This window comes from Panthera leo, chromosome C2, assembly GCF_018350215.1.
Source record: "Panthera leo isolate Ple1 chromosome C2, P.leo_Ple1_pat1.1, whole genome shotgun sequence".
Taxonomy (NCBI): domain Eukaryota; kingdom Metazoa; phylum Chordata; class Mammalia; order Carnivora; family Felidae; genus Panthera; species Panthera leo.
The window spans coordinates 68,060,181-68,077,972 of NC_056687.1; the positions used below are offsets into that span (position 1 = coordinate 68,060,181).

Here is a 17,792-nt window from a genome sequence, read left to right on the forward strand (position 1 = left end):
AAGAAATCTTTGCTTGCTCAAAGTTTATGAGCATATTCCCCTATGTTAACCTGTGGCACTGTGTTGTCTGGTGCAGTAGCCACTAGCCAATCATAGCTATTTAATTTGGAATTTAAATTAGTTGGGATGAAATAAAGATAAAAATTCACTTCCTCAATGGCCACCTTCTGGCTACCTTTCAGGTGCTCAGTAGCCACTTGTGACTTGTGGCTGCCATATTTTGGACAGTGCAGATACAGAACATATCTGCCATCATAGAAAACACTGTCAGTGCTATTCTAGAAGTTTTATCATTAGTCCTGTCACATTTAAACCTAGAATTGAATTTTGTGCTCATTATAAGGTAGGCGTTAAGTTTCTTTTTTTTCCCCCCGTATAGGTATCCATTAACCTGGTATCAGTTTTTGAAAAGATTATGCTTTTCTTATTGTACTCTAGTGTCAACTTTGTCTTAATGAAGTGCCCTTATGTGCACAGATGTGTTTCTAAACTGTTTTTTCCCCTATAGTCTATTTGCCTGTCTTTGTGCCAATACCAAAGTGTCTCAAGTGTTTCAGTGTTATAATAAGTTTTGGTATTTCATAGAATAAATATGCCCCTTTATTGGGATTTTGACTAGAATTTTTTGAATCTAGAAGATCACTTTGAAAATTAAGGTCTTTGTAATACTGAGCCCTCCGAACCATGTTCATTGTATTTCTGTACATTTACTAAAGTCCTAATGTCTCTGAATGATGCTTTATAATTTTCTGCAAAGACATCTTCTATGTATTTGTTAGATTCAGTCCCAGGTATACGATATTTTCTGAGGCTATTGTAATTGGTATCTTTAAATTTTTTTCTTTTCTGGGGCACCTGGCTGGCTCAGTCAGTAAAGCATGTGACTCTTGGTCTTGGGGTTGTGAGTGTAAGCCCCACAATGGGCTTACTTAAAATTTTATTTTCTGTTGGCTGGTGTATAGAAGTATAGTTGACTTTTGCAAGGAATTGAAATATACCTGATCTTGTATCCAGCAGCCTTGTTAAACTCACTTACTTGTTTTAGTAATTCACCAACAGATACTTTGGCCTCTTTACATATCAGTTGTGACTAATGACAAGTAGATGGAGAAAAGTACATTTAATAAAATTTAACACTTGAGATAATCATATGATTTTTCTCTTTTAAATTTCTAATGTGGCAAATTACGTTTACTGATTATTAAATGTTAACCCACCTTGCATTCCTGTACCAAATCCTATTGTCAGTGACTTGTTACATTTTTTATATATCACTGGACTCATATGTTCATGTTTTACTTAAGACTGTTTACATTTATGCTCATGAATGAGATTGGACTATAATTTTCTTTTCTTTTTCTGTCCTTTAAGTTTTGGTATCAAAGTTTTTACCAGTCTCAAAAACAAATAAGGAGGCATTTTTTCCCCTCTCTTAGTGGGGAGTTTGTGTAATCTTGGTGGTTTGGGGCTTTTGTTTTTCCCTAAATATTTGGTAGAATTCACTGATGAAACCAGCTAGCCTTCTTGTAAAAGGGTTTTTAATATGGGTTCAGTTTATTCAGTAGTTATAACATTACTCAGATTTCCCATGTATTCTTACATCAATTTTAATAAATTCTACTTTTTTAGAATTTGTTCATGTCATCTCATTTTTCAAATTTATTGCTAAGAAGTTCTTCATAGTATCATCTTATGATTTCATTAGGTCTCCAAGATAAGTCAATGTGTCATTCTAGATACTGATTACGTATCTTCTCTCTCATTTTTCCCTTTAATAATTTCACCAGTGTCTCTTTAATGAATCCTTTTCTATTTTATCAGCTTCTGATTTATATCTTTATATTTTTCTATTCTGTTCGTTTTTTTGTTTTTTGGTTTTTTTTTTTTTTTTTTTTTTTTTTTTTTTTAGGGAAGGTACTTTGCTCTCCTTATTCTAACTTTCTCTTTAAATTTTTAAAAATGTTTTTATTTATTTTAGAGAGAGACAAAGAGAGAGTAAGCAGGGGAAGGGCAGAGAGAGAGGGAGACACAGAATCTGAAGCAGGCTGCAGGCTCTAGGCTGTAAGCACAGAGCCCAACACGGGGCTCAAACCCACAAACCGTGGGATCATCGCCTGAGCCGAAGTCAGACACTTAACCGACGGAGCCACCCAGGTGCCCGTCTAATTTTTTGATATAAATGCTTAGATCTTTGGTTTTCAGCTTTTCTTTTTAATGTGTGCATTTTAAAGCTATGTATTTCCTTTTAAATATAGCTTTATCGTCATTCCATAAGTTTTGCTAAGTAGGATTTTCATTATTTTTCAATTTCAAATGTTTTCTAGTTTCCATAGTGATTTCTTCTTTGAACCATGGGTTACTTAGAACATTTTCTTAATGTATAAACTCTTGAAGATTCTCTCGTTCTTTTTTTAATTCCTTACTAAATTGCATAAATGTGATCTGTATTTTCAGTAGTTTCAAATTTGTTCACCCAGTATTTGGTCAACTGTATTCTATAATTCTTGGGTATGGTGTTATATTGTAAGACTATGTAATTAGGTGCACATAAATCTAGAATTATAATATCTGACCACTGAATTGAACCTTCCATCCATATGAAGTATTATTTATTTCTAGTGATGCTTTTGCCTTAAAACTTATACATTATACCAGCTTTCTCTTGACTAGTGTTCGCATGGTGTATCTTTTTACATTTCTTTACTTTTAGACTTTCTTTACGTATACCTCTTATAAGCAGCATGTCCTTTTTTTTCTTTAAGCCAGTCTGATAATCTTTGTGTTTTAATTAGAGTATTTAGTCCATTTACACTTAATATAATTATTGATAAATTTGGGTTGGGATCTATCATCTTATTGATTTCATTTTTTTCAGTCTATCCTTTTTTCTACTTTCTTACTTTCTTCTGGGTTAAGTAATTTTCACTATTCTGCCTTCCTCTTTTATAAGCTTGATAGTTATAATCTCTTTTATTATTTAGTGGTTACCCTAGAAAGTACAGAATGCTCTTGTGATTTATCAACACCTATTATAAATTACAACTTTCACCTCTTCCAAGACAGCCCAAGATCCATAGAACCTTTCAACATTATTTAACCCTCTACAATCTTTTGTGCTATTATCATCATGTTTTACACTGCACAAAACATTATTATTATTGCTTATATAGTCAGTATTTAGATTCACCTTCATATTTGCCCATTTTGTTGCTCTTCATCTCTTTATCTACAGTTTTCCACCTGTGATCACTTTTCTTCTGTCTAAAAAGCACCGTTTAGTGAGCATGTGGTTTGGTTTTTGTGCAGGTCTGGTTGTGACAAATTCTCTTGTTGTGGGTTTGTTCTTTATTTTTGCCTGAAAATGTCTTCATTTCACCTTCATTTTTGAGGATTATTTTCACGGAGATAGAATTCTTGATTGGCATTTTATTATCTTTTGGTTCTTTGAAAATAATCCCATTTTCTTCTGGCTTCCAAGAAGTCAGCTTTTAAGTTTAAAAGTTTGTTGCATTTAAGGTTTTTTCTTTGTCTTTGGTTTCAGCAGTTTTACTATGATATAACTAGGTGGTGACTTTGAAATTTATTCTTCTTGAGGTTTGTAGGACTTCTTGAACCTATAACTTGATGTCTGCCATCAGTGTCTGAAAATTCTTTCTTTCTTTATTTTTTTAGTTTATATTTTGAGAGAGAGAGAGAGAGAGAGCGCGCAAGCAGGGGAGGGATAGAGAGGAAGTTGGAGAATCCCAGGCAGGCTCCATGCTGTCAGCACAGAGCCCAATGCAGGACTCAAACTCATGAACCATGAGATCATGACCTGAGCCAAAATCAAGAGTCAGACACCTAACCAACTGAGCCACCCAGGCACCCCAGTGTCTGAAAATTCTTAGCCAGTATCCCTTAAGCTTTATTTTCTCTAATTTCCTTATGTTAAACCTTCACACTCTATTTCCTATGTCTCTTACTCTCTTTTCTGAATTATCTATGCTTTTTCCTTCCTCTCCTTCAGACTGGATGTTTTATCTAGCTTTTCTTCAACTCACTATTTCAGTTTTCAGCTCTAATATTCTGTTAAACACATCTATGAGTTAATTTCAGTTTTTATATTTTTAAGTTACAAAGTTTTTATTTGATTTTTTTTTGTAGTTTCCAAGTGTCTGTTAAGTGCTTGATCTTTTACTTTTTCAAATTATTAAAAATAGTTGCTTAAAATCTCATCATTCCTTGATCTGGATCCCCTGTGGGTCTTTTTTTATTTGTGGTATTCATTTATGTTTTTTTATCTCCTTATGTGTTCCTTTATTTTTGACTGAGTGCCAGACATAGTATATGAAAAGTTATAGAGATCATTTAAGCTTCAAGGTGATGTTATTTAACCTCAGAAACAACTTATGTTTTCTCTACAGGAGTGTAAGGATCATTTAATCCAGCTTCAAGAATTGAGATAATTTAAAGCTGGGCTTCTGTCCCACAGAATACTGTTCTATTTCCAGTGCACAGTACTCTTAGATACAGCCTTTCAAAGTTACCATCTAAAGGCTCGGGTTTTTATAAGGCCACCCACACCACAACAGGCCCCACACTCACAGTTTTTTCTTTCCTAAGTCAGCAGGCTATTGATATCTGTCAGCCCCTTAGCTACCTTTTCTGAAATCAGGTACCCCAAAGGAAACCAGGCTTACCTTTCTGGGTTTCCCTCCCATTTTACATCATGGTTCCATAATTCTGAATTACCTTCTGGGCCCTCTGATGCCATCAGATAGATTTTCCCCTGGATTTTCTAGTTTTCAACCAGAATATCAATCCAGATTACCTAGTGTACCTTCACCAGAAGAAGAAAGTCTTCCTTTAGTTTTCTAACTTATTTTTCTGGATGTCAGGTGTTCCAGGCATGCTCAATTCCAAAGAAAGAAAAGTGTAGCACCCATTTGAATGATTCTGATTTTGCAGATCTTATGCTTATAAATCCTGAGAAGCCCTTTCAAGTATCTCTGTCTGTATAAACTCTGAGAGGTAGAGAGACCAAGAATTACACCAGGTATTAAATGAAATGAAATTTAAAATTAAATGAAAGCAAAAAAAAAAAAAAAATTAAAGAAAAAAATTTTAATTAATTAGTGGGTAGAATGTTATTAACTAAAGCAAATGTCATGAACAAAGGAAGCAGTAAAGCACAAAAGCCTTACCTAAAAGGACTAGGATTAGTACAGTCAGATGCACAGTGGTTCTTAGCCTAACACGGAGCCCCACTCAGCAAGGGGATAGATGGAAATGTTTGGGAGGCCCAATGGCATTAAGTGGGCCTTAGACAATGGATGTTAAATGCTCTGCAGTGAGAGGGGCAGTTCTGCAGAACAGAGAATTCTCTTGCCCCAAATGCCAATGATATGAAAAAAAAAAAAAATGTAGAGATAAATTAAGCTTCAGGCTGTTCTCTTTCTCCAGAGAGTACTTATCTTTGCTCTGGCACCAAACACTGTTAAGTAATTGTATTACTTAGAGTAGGCTAAGCTGCTATGAGAAGTAGAATCCCAGAATCCTGAGGCTTAAGAAATTTATTTCTCATTTACATAGCAATCTAGGACAGTTTGCATAATAACCTAGGACAATTGTGCACAGTTTGAATAACTTCCTCACACTGATTTAGAGACCGAGGTTGCTTCTTTCCACTTTGCAACAGTCTTATCTTCTTCTTTTTTTTTAATTTTTTTTTTTAACGTTTTATTTATTTTTGAGACAGGGAGAGACAGAGCATGAACAGGGGAGGGTCAGAGAGGGAGATACAGAATCTGAAACAGGCTCCAGGCTCTGAGCTGTCAGCACAGAGCCCGATGTGGGGCTCAAACTCACGGACCACAAGATCATGACCTGAGCCGAAGTCGGCCGCTTAACCGACTGAGCCACCCAGGCGCCCCCAACAGTCTTATCTTCTAAGACCTTGTTGTATGCATCAGTTAGGCGGGTGACTGCATTCAGAATCCAGCTGTCAAAAAGGGAAAGAAAGCATGGAGGAGGCATACAGCTGTCCTCCAGATTCTAACCTACAGGTGGCACACCTTAATTCTGCCCACTTCATTAGGAACTTAAGTCACCTAGTCATATGTAATTGAATGGGAGCTGGGACATATAATCCAGCTAAGTGTCCAGGTAGAAGATCACATATTTTGGTAAACAGGTATAATGAAAAATACAACTGGGAAAATAATAAAAGGTAGAAGTTAGTTGGGCATCTCTCAGTGCCAGGTCAAGCTTGGACTTGACCCTGTAGCCACAGTGAAAGCTTGTAACTATTTCTGAGCAGGAAAGTGGGATAGTTAGGATAATTATTCTGGCAATAGTGGGCAGAACAGGTTGTGGAGACCATTTAAGAAGCTATTATAGCAGTCCAGAAGTAAGAACTAAGGTAATAAGCAAGCATGGTGACCGTGGAGAGGGAACAAGGAGACAAAATGCACTGATATCGTTAGGGACAAATGGAATTCCAGTGGTAACCTCTAACACGTATTGAACATTTTACACATATTAGTTTATTTAAGTCTCAAAAAAATAAAAATCTCTTGTTATCCTTATTTTAATGAGGAAACAGAGACCTACGGTATGAATTTGGATAGAAGCCAAGTAATAGCAGGAGTTAAAGATACATGAATGATGGGTAAATCTAGGCAGCATTTGTAGATTTCTCTGAGAAAGTTTGGCAATGAGGTGAGGAAAGAGTTAAGACATTAGATAGATGGAGAAGCATCATCAGGTAGTAATAACAGATAGTAATAACACATAGATAGTACTTCCTGTTTGCTGACCACTGATCTAAGTCTATGCACAGATTATCTCTTTTAGTTCGTTTTATAGATAAGAAGACATAATCCATCCAGGGTCACAAAGCTAGTAAATGGCAGGGTTGGAAATGTTTTCTCAAGAGTGGAGTGAGCTCTGTATTTGAAACCCAGCTCCAGTTCTCTTTCAGTGGTCTCCCTACGTGCTCCATTCCACATTGCTCTTGCTGTCACTCTCTCTGTCTTCTGTGACCTCTTGATACATCTTTAATTGTTGCCAGATGTTTTAGCACCTAATTATTTCCTAGTAGTGTCCTGTATATTGCCTATATTTAAGCTTCTTGAAGTCACTGACCATCTTCTGTCCTTTTCCTGTTTGTGATGCTGATTATTTTTTGGATTTAAATATTCCAATAAAAACTTAAATAAGGATATATTTACTTAGATAAGTTGTATTAATTAGTCACACATGAATCCTTTCATTTTATTCATTTTCTACATTTGTTGCCATTTAGCTGTTGATTATATTTGAATTATACGTGTATATATAATATATAAATATATTTACATATTGATGACAGAGGATCTTTATTTCTTGCCTTCTAAATTGCAACATGATAGTCTTATATTAAATGTGTCTGCCACTTTCTCCGCAGGTAGATGCTGGCTGGATTGGATTTTGGTCCATAGTTGGAGGCTGTGTTGTTGGAATAGCTATGGCAAGGTAAGAATATTTTACGTTAAACATGTGGGTGGGCCAAACCAAAAACAAAAAAAATGGCTCCTTTTGATAAGTGTTAAAATTCAGGGGAAAATAAAACAGGCAAAAGTCAGAAAAGGGCACTTGTTCAGGCTACAAGAAAATTCACATGCAGTAAGAATTTGCTGCTGCAAGAAACATTCTCAGGAGTAGTCTGTCTTCAACTGTTTCCAGAGGATAGAAATGTGTTTCCAGTGTAATTAAGCTGCCTGTCTCCATATTATTGGAGAACAGAAGCTACAAATGGAGCCCAAAGAAAGGTAATACAGTAATAAAGGAAAATTGATTATTTATCGAGAATAGAAAAGAATTGAAAAGAATCATTTGTAAGAACATCTTTAGAACTTTACATGAAAAGGGAGTATCTGATTAGCAGATATTTATTTTTGGTCTTTTTTGGCAGGTACATCCCTATATTTATCCCATTTTGATGAAAAGTGTCCATAAAGACTTCCAGTCACCAAACTCCCTTTGATCCTAACCCATTATGACAACACATTTTTAGAAGGAATCAGAGGAAGGAAAATGTCTTATTTTTTCTTAAAAAAAAAAAAAAAAAGAACAGAAATGTCACTCATCCAGGTGACTGCCTATAAAACTATTCTTGGTGTTTCCAAAGAAATGAGTTATTCACTTCCCAAATTGTTTACCCTGTTTAATCAAAAACAAAATTAGGCAATCAACGTTACCAGAAAGAGAAGAATCTAATTACATGTTTGGGGAGATCAAATAAGATATGTAAATCACCTCAATTTCTAAATACTTAAACATAATTGGCACAGGATAATATATCTAGACCTTACAGTTTGCATAGTGTTCCTGGGATAATGAAAGAATAAACTGACACTGATTTCTAAATCGCTCTGAGGTTTTTATAAGTTAGGGAAATATAAGAATAAAATCTAAAAGCTAAAGAAGAGGAATAGGAAGATAGCATTTGTAGGAAATCACTACACAAATACTGAAATACATTGACTTGTCACATTTGACAGAATCATATCTAATTTTTCTGATTAAATATCCAAGCCAATTATAGTGAGTCATCATTTCCCAAATCCTATTCTGAGCACTAGATAGGTCAAAGAGGAACTATTGTATATCAGAAATGACATCTCACATGTACCTTTTGCTTTATTTTCTTTCTGTAAACCCTTAATTTTATCTATATAGAAATAGAGCTAGAGGGAAAAATGAGACTGAGGACATTTCTGTTTTTAATTCATTGAAATGTAAGATCTAAAAAATACGACCCTTACTCTGAATTGAAGTCAATTATAGCTATCTCCTAGGCCTAGAATCAATTTTAAAATTATGTTCATAACATCATTTTGGGGATCCCTAGAACAGAATCTCCTTATACACATTAGTGTTTGGGTGATTTTTTTTGTAATTATGTTGCTAAAGGCCACTACCAGGTGTAATAATTTTGATGGTATTAGCCCATTTGAAAGGACTAGGTCTACATAAATAGCAAATCACAGTGGTCAGTTTATTCTTATGTGACCTGGCCCTGTCAGCTCTCTCACTGTTCAACTTTATTCAGTTCTGATTATACCATAAAACTATTTTATTCTCTCATACTTTGCCATCTGCCTATCAGACAAGTATGTTCTTGCAGCATACCAAAACATAAATCAAAAAAGTGTTTGGTGGGCATGAAAACTGTTTTTGGAGTTTCTTGAGGGAAATTTCTATGAAGCTGTGGAACGTTTTCAGAGTACAAAAGAATTTTCTGCTGGTGAACTTTAATAGTTGAGAACAAACATAAGTCACTGGGCAAAGATGCATCCATGTTTTCCACCAAAAGATGGCATCAGCTGTCACAGAAAGCTATTTTAGTCCAGGCAATGCTTACAAACATGATTAACCTTATCATGTCAAATAAGCACAAAAGATAGCATTGAAAATATTAAGAAGGACAGTAATATAATTACAATAAAAATTAAAATCAATTTTAAAACTTCAAAGTAGAAAAAACACAGTAAATGTTATATTTGGGATGAGATCAGTTTTTCTACAGCAGGAACAATTCTGAAGGCCTGAGTACGTTGCATGTAGGCACAGCCAGAGGATTGTGCCTGTACAAATTAGCAGATGAGGAAAAGCTAATTGGCAAATGGGAAAATTGTGGGTCATAACTAAACAATAAGCATCTCTACCATTTGCCTTTTAATTTCATGTTAATTCATAAAAAAGCAGAAATTTTGAGAACTTACAATGCCCTGAAACATTAGCCACAACCTTTGTAGGACAGTAGTCATTACTCCAGAGCTACATTCTTGCTCTCCTGGAGCTTACTAATAGGGAAGACAAAAAGTAAATGCAAAAACAAAAGAAATGCCGATAGAGATAAATGCTGTGAAGAAAATAGAGTGTGGAGATGGGATGGTGAGGGTTTCTTTCATGAGCAGGGAAAGCTTTATTGAACTGAGACCTGAATGACCGGAGTAAGCTAGAGAAAGTCACATGAAGAATGAGGGTACCAGCATTCCTGGCAAACAGGACAAATACCAAAGGTACATATTGCTATGGGAAACAACCCTAGCTTGTATGAGAAACAAAAACACGGCTGTCCAACTGGAGAATAGTAAGGCAGAGGGAGAGTGGAGGCACAGACCAGATCATATAGGACCCCGGTGGCTCTGTGGGTAAGCATTTGGATTCTCTGAGTTTGAATTTTGGGAGAGCCATGTTTGCAAGTTGATGTCAGCAAGTTAGCCTGTTTTCTAAAACGAGAATAATATAATGCTCATTATAGGATGTTTGGAAATTATAGAAATATATAAAGAAAGTAAAAGTAGCATTTAAAAAACACAGAATCCATCCTGTAAGTTACAGACCTTGAACAGAGATCACATTTTGTATGTTTTGTAAGAGAAAAGAATATTTGCCATGATATATGCAAAATGTGCTAGTTAAAAAAGGTTTTTTTACTTGCTTTAAAAAGAACTCCTAGAAATTTTTTCAAGAAATTATTGCTTAATGAAAGTGTGTCATTGATTTAAACAGTATTTTAAAAATCCAAGTAGAATTATAATAGAACATTGTTTCTTTTCAGGTTTGCAGATTTTATCAGGGGTATGCTGAAACTAATTCTTCTCCTCCTGTTTTCTGGGGCTACACTGTCATCCACGTGGTTCACCCTGACCTGTTTGAACAGCATCACACACCTGCCTTTAACCACAGGTGAACACAGACTATTTTGAACTTTGAATAGATATTTTCAGATCACAAAAATATATAAACCCAGACAGTAGGAATTTTCCTTGTTAGAGATATAATGGAAATATAATAATAATTAATATAAAACTATAAAAATTCTAAAACTAATAAATATACAAAAAGGTCTCCCACATCCAGACATCAGACTATCTTCCCATCTAAAAAGAGTCCAAGAATAACTAAAAATATTTTCATTGGTATTTTCACATGGAAAAGAAATGTAATCCTTAGCCTAAACTCATATAGCATGGAAAAGCCTATATTCTTTTAAAATTCATATCAGAGCATAATACAGAAATTTTTATCTTCTTTATAGCCATTACATCATTAAGCAGTAAGGAAAATGAACAGAGGCAAAAAGCTATGATGTTTGAAGTATATACCAGTAAAATTCTTTCTACACCTATAGGTTATTCAGTCTTATTACACTATCAATACAAAACAAAACTTACTAGAAAATACCTTTAGGAAGTATATTACAGACAGCTTATTCAGCTCATCTAATTGACCTGAAATATTTAATTTTTTTTTTTACTGTTTATTTATTTTTGAGACAAAGAGAGGCAGAGCATGAATGGGGAAGGAGGGTCAGAGAGAGAGGGAGACACAGAATCCAAAGCAGGCTCCAGGCTCTGAGCTGTCAGCACAGAGCCCAATGAGGGGCTCGAACTTACGGACCCTGAGATCATGACCTGAACCGAAGTTGGACGCTTAACTGACTGAGCCACCCAAGTGCCCCTGACCTGAAATATTTATAGTTGCTATTGCATTTTTTTTTTGTTTTATTTTAGAGAGAGCATGATCAGGGGAGAGGGGCGGGGGGGGGGGGGATGGTTAGGAGAAAGAGAGAGAGAGAGAGGAATGAATCTTAAGCAGGCTTCATGCTCAGCGCAGAACCCGACTTGGGGCTTGATCCCATGACCCTGGGATTATGACCTGAGCTGAAACTGAGAGTCAAATACTCAACCAACTGAGCCACCCAGGTGCTCCGCTATTGTGTTGTTATCAATACTGTCATTTGGGGGTCTGTATTAGTTTACCATGGCCACTATAACAAGTTATCACAAATACAGTGGCTTAAAACAACACCAGTTTATTGTCTTACATTTCTGTAAGTTAGAAGTCCAATGTGGGTCTCACTAAGCTAAAGTCAAAGTGTGGGCAAACTCTAGACAAGGGAAGAATACACTATCTTGCCTTTTCTGACCTCCAGAGGCCACCCAGATTCCTGGATTCCCTTCCTCCATCTTTAAAGCCTGCCATGGGTCAAGTCCTTCTCACACAGCATTACCCGCGCCTTTCTTCCAAGTCACATCTTCCTCTGAGGTCTAATCCTCTGCTCTTTTCTCTACTTTTAAGGATCCCTGTGATTATACTGAACCCACCCAGACAATTCAGGATAAGCTCTCAATTTTAAGCTCAACTGATTAGTAACCTTAATTCCATCTGCAGCCTTAATTGTATACAGACAAAAGGAACCTTTCTCTAATGGGGTCCCCATGAAATACGCATGCCATTGGTCAATAGGCCCCAATAGAGCCACTTCAGACTCTTGTTAACTCTTACCCATACAAGTGCTTATTACAGCAAATAATCCTACAATTTTATAGCCTACTTTGTAACAAAGAATCCTATATTCTACCTTTATAACAAATAATCCCATAATAAACACATAATCCAGTAGGTGGCTATTACTTACAAATGGAATAAAAAATCTGCATCTTGAGCAATCTTTTATTTAAAAAAAAAAAAAAAAGGAAGTGGGGGTGCCTTGGTGGTTCAGTCGGTTAAGTGTCTGACTTCTGGTTTCCTCTCAAGTTATGATCTCACTGTTCATGAGTTCGGGCCCCATATTGGACTCTGTGCACTAGCACAGAGCCTGCTTGGGATTCTGTCTCTCCCTCTCTCTCTGCCCTTCCCCCACTCACTCTCTGTCTCTTAAAATAAATAAACTTCAAAAAAATTTTAAAAAGGAAGAAACAATAACAGAGCCCTCATGGTCTATAAAATAATATGTCATAGTATCCCAGTTTGGATTTCAGTGCTCTGTTATAAAAGGACCAGCAATTTATATATCAAAGGTATCAAATTTTTCAAAGACAGCCTTTGAACTCACAACCCTGCAATCAAGACCTGCGCTGAGATAGAGAGTCAGATGCTTGCTTAATGGACTGAGCCACCCTGGCACTCCAAAGACAGCCTTTATTTTGGAGTTCCTGCCACTTCTACAGTGACACTTTTATAGGTTGCCCTATATCCACGACTACCAAACTACACCAGGCCAGCTTCCCTGGAGTTCCACAGCAAACTCAAAAGGGCAACGTGGGTTATTTTAAATTTCTGCAGTCAAATGCTCTACCCCTGAGCTATACCCCCTAAATTTCTGAAGGAAACACAGAGATATTCCACATCCGTCAGACACTTTGTGAACGTCTAGTTCAAGAGAGTTCCCAGTTTCGTCATTAGATCCTACTACATTCTTTTCGATGACATCACATCTCTCCGAAGTTAGGTTTCCTGCAGCTGCTGTGATAAAAAGGAAGTGCTGCACAAAAATCAGGACCAGGAAATGAGGGTGTCGATCTGATTGTAAGAGTTGATCCCAAGATTTGAGAAGGCATGCATTGCCCATCAGATGCACGTGTCTCATTAGTAAGCAATTGTGGTTATTTGAGATATATATATAGATATATATCTATATATCTATATATCTATATATATATATATACACACACACACATATATATATAGATAGATAGATAGATATACACATATATATATAATATATGTTAAATTGTTTGGACCTAACTATGTAATTAACAGAATTGTTAGCTATTTCTTTTGGCCTTGGGGCACCATGAAAAAATTACTAAGGCACTAAGGGTGCTGCAAAGGAAGGTTTGGAAATCTCTGTTTTGTACCATCCTGCCAGGTATCCTTAACTTTAATTTTTATTGCTTTGCCTATAAAGCCCAGTTGTCCAGAGTAATAAGTTTTGGTTACTGTGTACTTTTTTTATACTAACATACCTACATTAGGTTTTTGAGCAATTTTGGCAAGTATTTTGGGCCAGAATTTTTTGTTTTATTTTATTCTGGTATAATTTCATAATTTAGCAATTGCACAACATTCCGGTAGAATAGTTTTAGTTTACAACTCCTCATATAACATTACACTCAGATTTTTGTATGTATCTGTTAGATTTTATAATAACAAAGTTATGAGTACATAATGAACACATTTTTCCCTTGAATTAAGTGTAGAATATTCGTTATAAGATATTGCATTCATTAAATTTTATGTGTTTTCTATTTAACATGATGAATTAACAGTTTTATCTCTGGGTGGTGGCAGTAAGAATGTTTCTTTTATTGCCTTCTTTTTTGTCTAGATTTGTAATAATGAGCATTTTTTTACTTTTATAATCAGAAAAAAGAAAGTATATATTTGAAAACTATACATCTTTTTAAATCTTAAGGGAAAATTGATATTATTGACCTTGGTCAGGACTATGGTTTTCCCATCTGTCCTTGAAAACAATTATGTTGGACAGAAAGGAAAGCAGAATTCTAAATTAAATCAAAGCCAGAATTGAAAGGTTGAGTTTGTGTGGCCATCTTAACAACTGAATTTATAAATTCTACTGTTGTTTTCAATTACAAGTGAGTTTTTGAATGTCACTTAGAAACTCCTGAAAGAAAGAAACTCCTGAAAGATGCGTTAAATTAAAAGCACACTGTTGAAACCTAGACTTTTCAGTCCTTCTCTGAATGATCATAGTGGGATTTTTTTTCTTTCCTGATACCATTTAATAGTTACTTGAATGTGTGTCTTACCTCCCCTACCAATCACAAAATCTGGAGCATAGACTCGTGCCTTATAAATTCTGACACCCAACTCCCAACCCACTACCTAGCTCTAGATCCTGACTAATGAGTGAATGAGTGAGTGAATGAATGAATGAAGTGTACATTACCTCCATTTTTTTTAAGTTTATTTATTTATTTTGAGAGAGTGGGGGAGGGGCAGAGATAGAGAATCCCAAGCAGGCTCCATACTGTCACTGTGGAGCCCCATGCAGGGCTCGATATCACACTTATCATGACCTGAGCCAGAATCAAGAGTTGGACGCTTAACCTACTGAGCCAACCAGGCACCCCACCTGCATTTTGAATCTCAGTAGGTATGACTTATTGCAAATAATAGCAACTGTGGCCACTCTTTGTTATTCAGCACTAGCTGCAGAAAGGCAAAAGGGCACATTTTAGTGGAACAATGGAGAATTTGAATAAATCTGTCACAGATACTCTTACTGCCTTTGTAAAAATCTGACCTAATTCCTTCTAAGTAAAAGAGGTTTCATGAAAGGGAACTTACTACAAAATCTAATTATAGACACATCTAGACCTTTAGACTGATATTTAAAGCCAGTAATGGCAAATTCGTATTTCTTTTTTACCAGAGTCATTATTCTATTTTTAATGTGGAAAATATCTAGTCTTTTTACCATTTCCAGTAAATTTAGTATTCCTTTTGTTACTTTTAAATAACAGAGGACTCTACATGAAAAGTGTGAAAATATATGCATTGATTGTAATTACTGACTTAATAAATTAAAAGCTAGTTAATTTTGTTCAAGCCATGTTTAAAAGTGCTGTTACTGCTAAAGCCTTCTGTTGCAATATTTTGTGGTCCACTGATCTTGATACTATTGTTGCCATCTCTATAGAAGAAAAACTGAATCATTCCATCCTATCTAAAGGTGTACTTTTTTTTTTAATGTTTATTTATTTATGTTGTGAGAGAGAGAGCAATCGAAAGGTGGGGAAGAGGCAGAGAGAAAAGGAGAAAGACAATCCCAAGCAGGCTCCACACTGTCAGTGCAGAGCTTGACGTGGGGCTCAATCTCAGAACACTGGGATCACGACCTGAGCCAAAATCAAGAGTTGGTGGCTTAACTGACTGACTGAGCCACCGAGGTGCCCCATAAAAGTGCACTATTTTGATACGTGTACTTGCATATATACATGCCCTTGGAAGCTATCAGCAGTATGCTTTTATTTCCTTAAGGAGATTCAGAATTTATAATTGTGTTATATGTTTATTAATTGAAGTATCTTCAACAGGGCAAATAAATTCATGACTAGATAATGTGAGTTTCAAAATCTTGAAGCATATTCTATATACAAAGTTATGAAAATGCATTTCACCTTATCTGAAAAGTAGACATCTAGCCCCGTTTGCCACAACTCACACAGTCATTTTTCACTGAACAGATAAATGCTTTGAAAACGGCATTTTGAAAAATGTTAGCACTTTGGTGTTGAGTTTACTGAAACAATATAATTTGAGTTTTAGCAGAAGTGGCCTTAGGAGGTTCTTTATCTAATTCAAGTTACTGGAAGGCCTCAGTGGCAAAGTCAGACATAGATAGTGAGTGAGGAGTAAGGGGGAAAGATAAGCTAGACACGAGCCCCTTGACAATGATAGGTGACTACAAGCTGACTTCAAGTGCTATTTGAAGAAAGAAAATATACTCAGTTGTATTGAAAGGCATGTGACATGTATAGGGTAGAGAGTGATCCTCTTAATATATTTTCATGTATCTTGCTTTTATTAAGATAATTATGTCCCACTTTAACAGCATGCAAAGAAATAAAAACATACATTTACCCCAAAATGGAGGGGAAATGAGAAAATTCAGAAAGGGATGATGAGCATGATTATAATATGCACACTTTTAAGGAAATTAGGGATTTTAAGGAAAGGTAGGTAAGTGACTTAATTATTCTTTCCAACTTTATGAACTAGAAGTGACTGTTACTCATGTTCATGATTCTGTGATCAAGAAGGAAAAAACAGAAGGTGGATTAAAGGAAGAAAATGGATTTGTGAAAAATCTTAAATGTAAGAGCCATGATATGCTGATAGGACCTATTGAGCAAGATAATATAATGTTTATCCATGGAGATTTTCAAGAAGAGAAATGAGTCTGTAAACAGACTCTGTTTCTGAAAGATAGAGGGCTTGACCAGGTGATCAGTGTTCCATGATGCAACTGTGCATTGCCTTCTATAGAACCGTAAGTAGTTCTTTGGGAACTTAAAAGTTACTGATAAACCTATACCTATACTACCTGATATAGTACAACCAATCTCTACTCTGGGCCCACTATTTCAAAGGGTTATTAGTTGTGCTTCATTTCTGCAAGATAACTACCTTGCCTTCCACCGTAAGAGACTCTAAACATAACTGTCAGCCTTTATAGGACTAACCTATGCCAACAAAGAGGCTAAACAAGGGACACAAATAAAATAATAACATAAATAAAGTCATTGCTATTAATGAATATTGCAGCAAAATATGCCCTATACTTTTTTGAAACCACGGTTTCATGTACTGCATGTTTTAATCAGTGGCAGATCATGAAGGCCACAACAATCATTTTTAGGAAGAAAATCTGAGGCTGAGAAGAGAGGCACAGCTCAACAATATAGAAATGTTATATCAGTGTGTGTGTACATATGTATGTGTGTATCCCGTATATTCAACACACCTAAAACCCATGAACAAACATATTGTGAATGTTTACTGTTTCTCTTTATACGTGTGTCTTTATTTCCTGAAGGAGTATTTTCAAATGCAATATCAAGGTTAATTTAGACTGTAGAAATATTTTTAATAAAGGTTTAATCTAATAATTCCCAGGTAGCTTTACTAACTTTATCATAAAATAAAATTTAGTCAGTATGCATAATCATAAAATTTATCCAATAAAGTATATTAATAAACCAACTCTTCAGGGAAATTTCTTGATTCTAATCCTTAAAACTTTTCATGATAAAAATTTATTGTACTTATTTTATAATCTTATTTCTTATTTATGATACTTCCTAATAAAACTGGAAAGAAATTCTGTATTATTCATATCTACTGAGAAGCACCTATGAAAGTTTTAGTTTTAGTTAGGCTCTCTACCTAAATTTATTTGTTATTGATCTGCTTAAATGAACCTCAGTTATCATCTGGTATAACTTATC

General features: G+C 35.4%; 1 protein-coding gene across 1 annotated transcript in view; it reads left to right on the forward strand.

Moving 5' to 3' along the window:
* Positions 1-17,792, forward strand: part of SLC49A4 (solute carrier family 49 member 4) — an 85,914-nt gene that overhangs the window by 45,466 nt on the left and 22,656 nt on the right. Inside the window, exons 6-7 of the mRNA XM_042903729.1 lie at positions 7,427-7,494; positions 10,589-10,716. Coding sequence (XP_042759663.1) covers positions 7,427-7,494; positions 10,589-10,716 — 196 coding nt within the window. The remainder of the gene's footprint in view (positions 1-7,426; positions 7,495-10,588; positions 10,717-17,792) is intronic.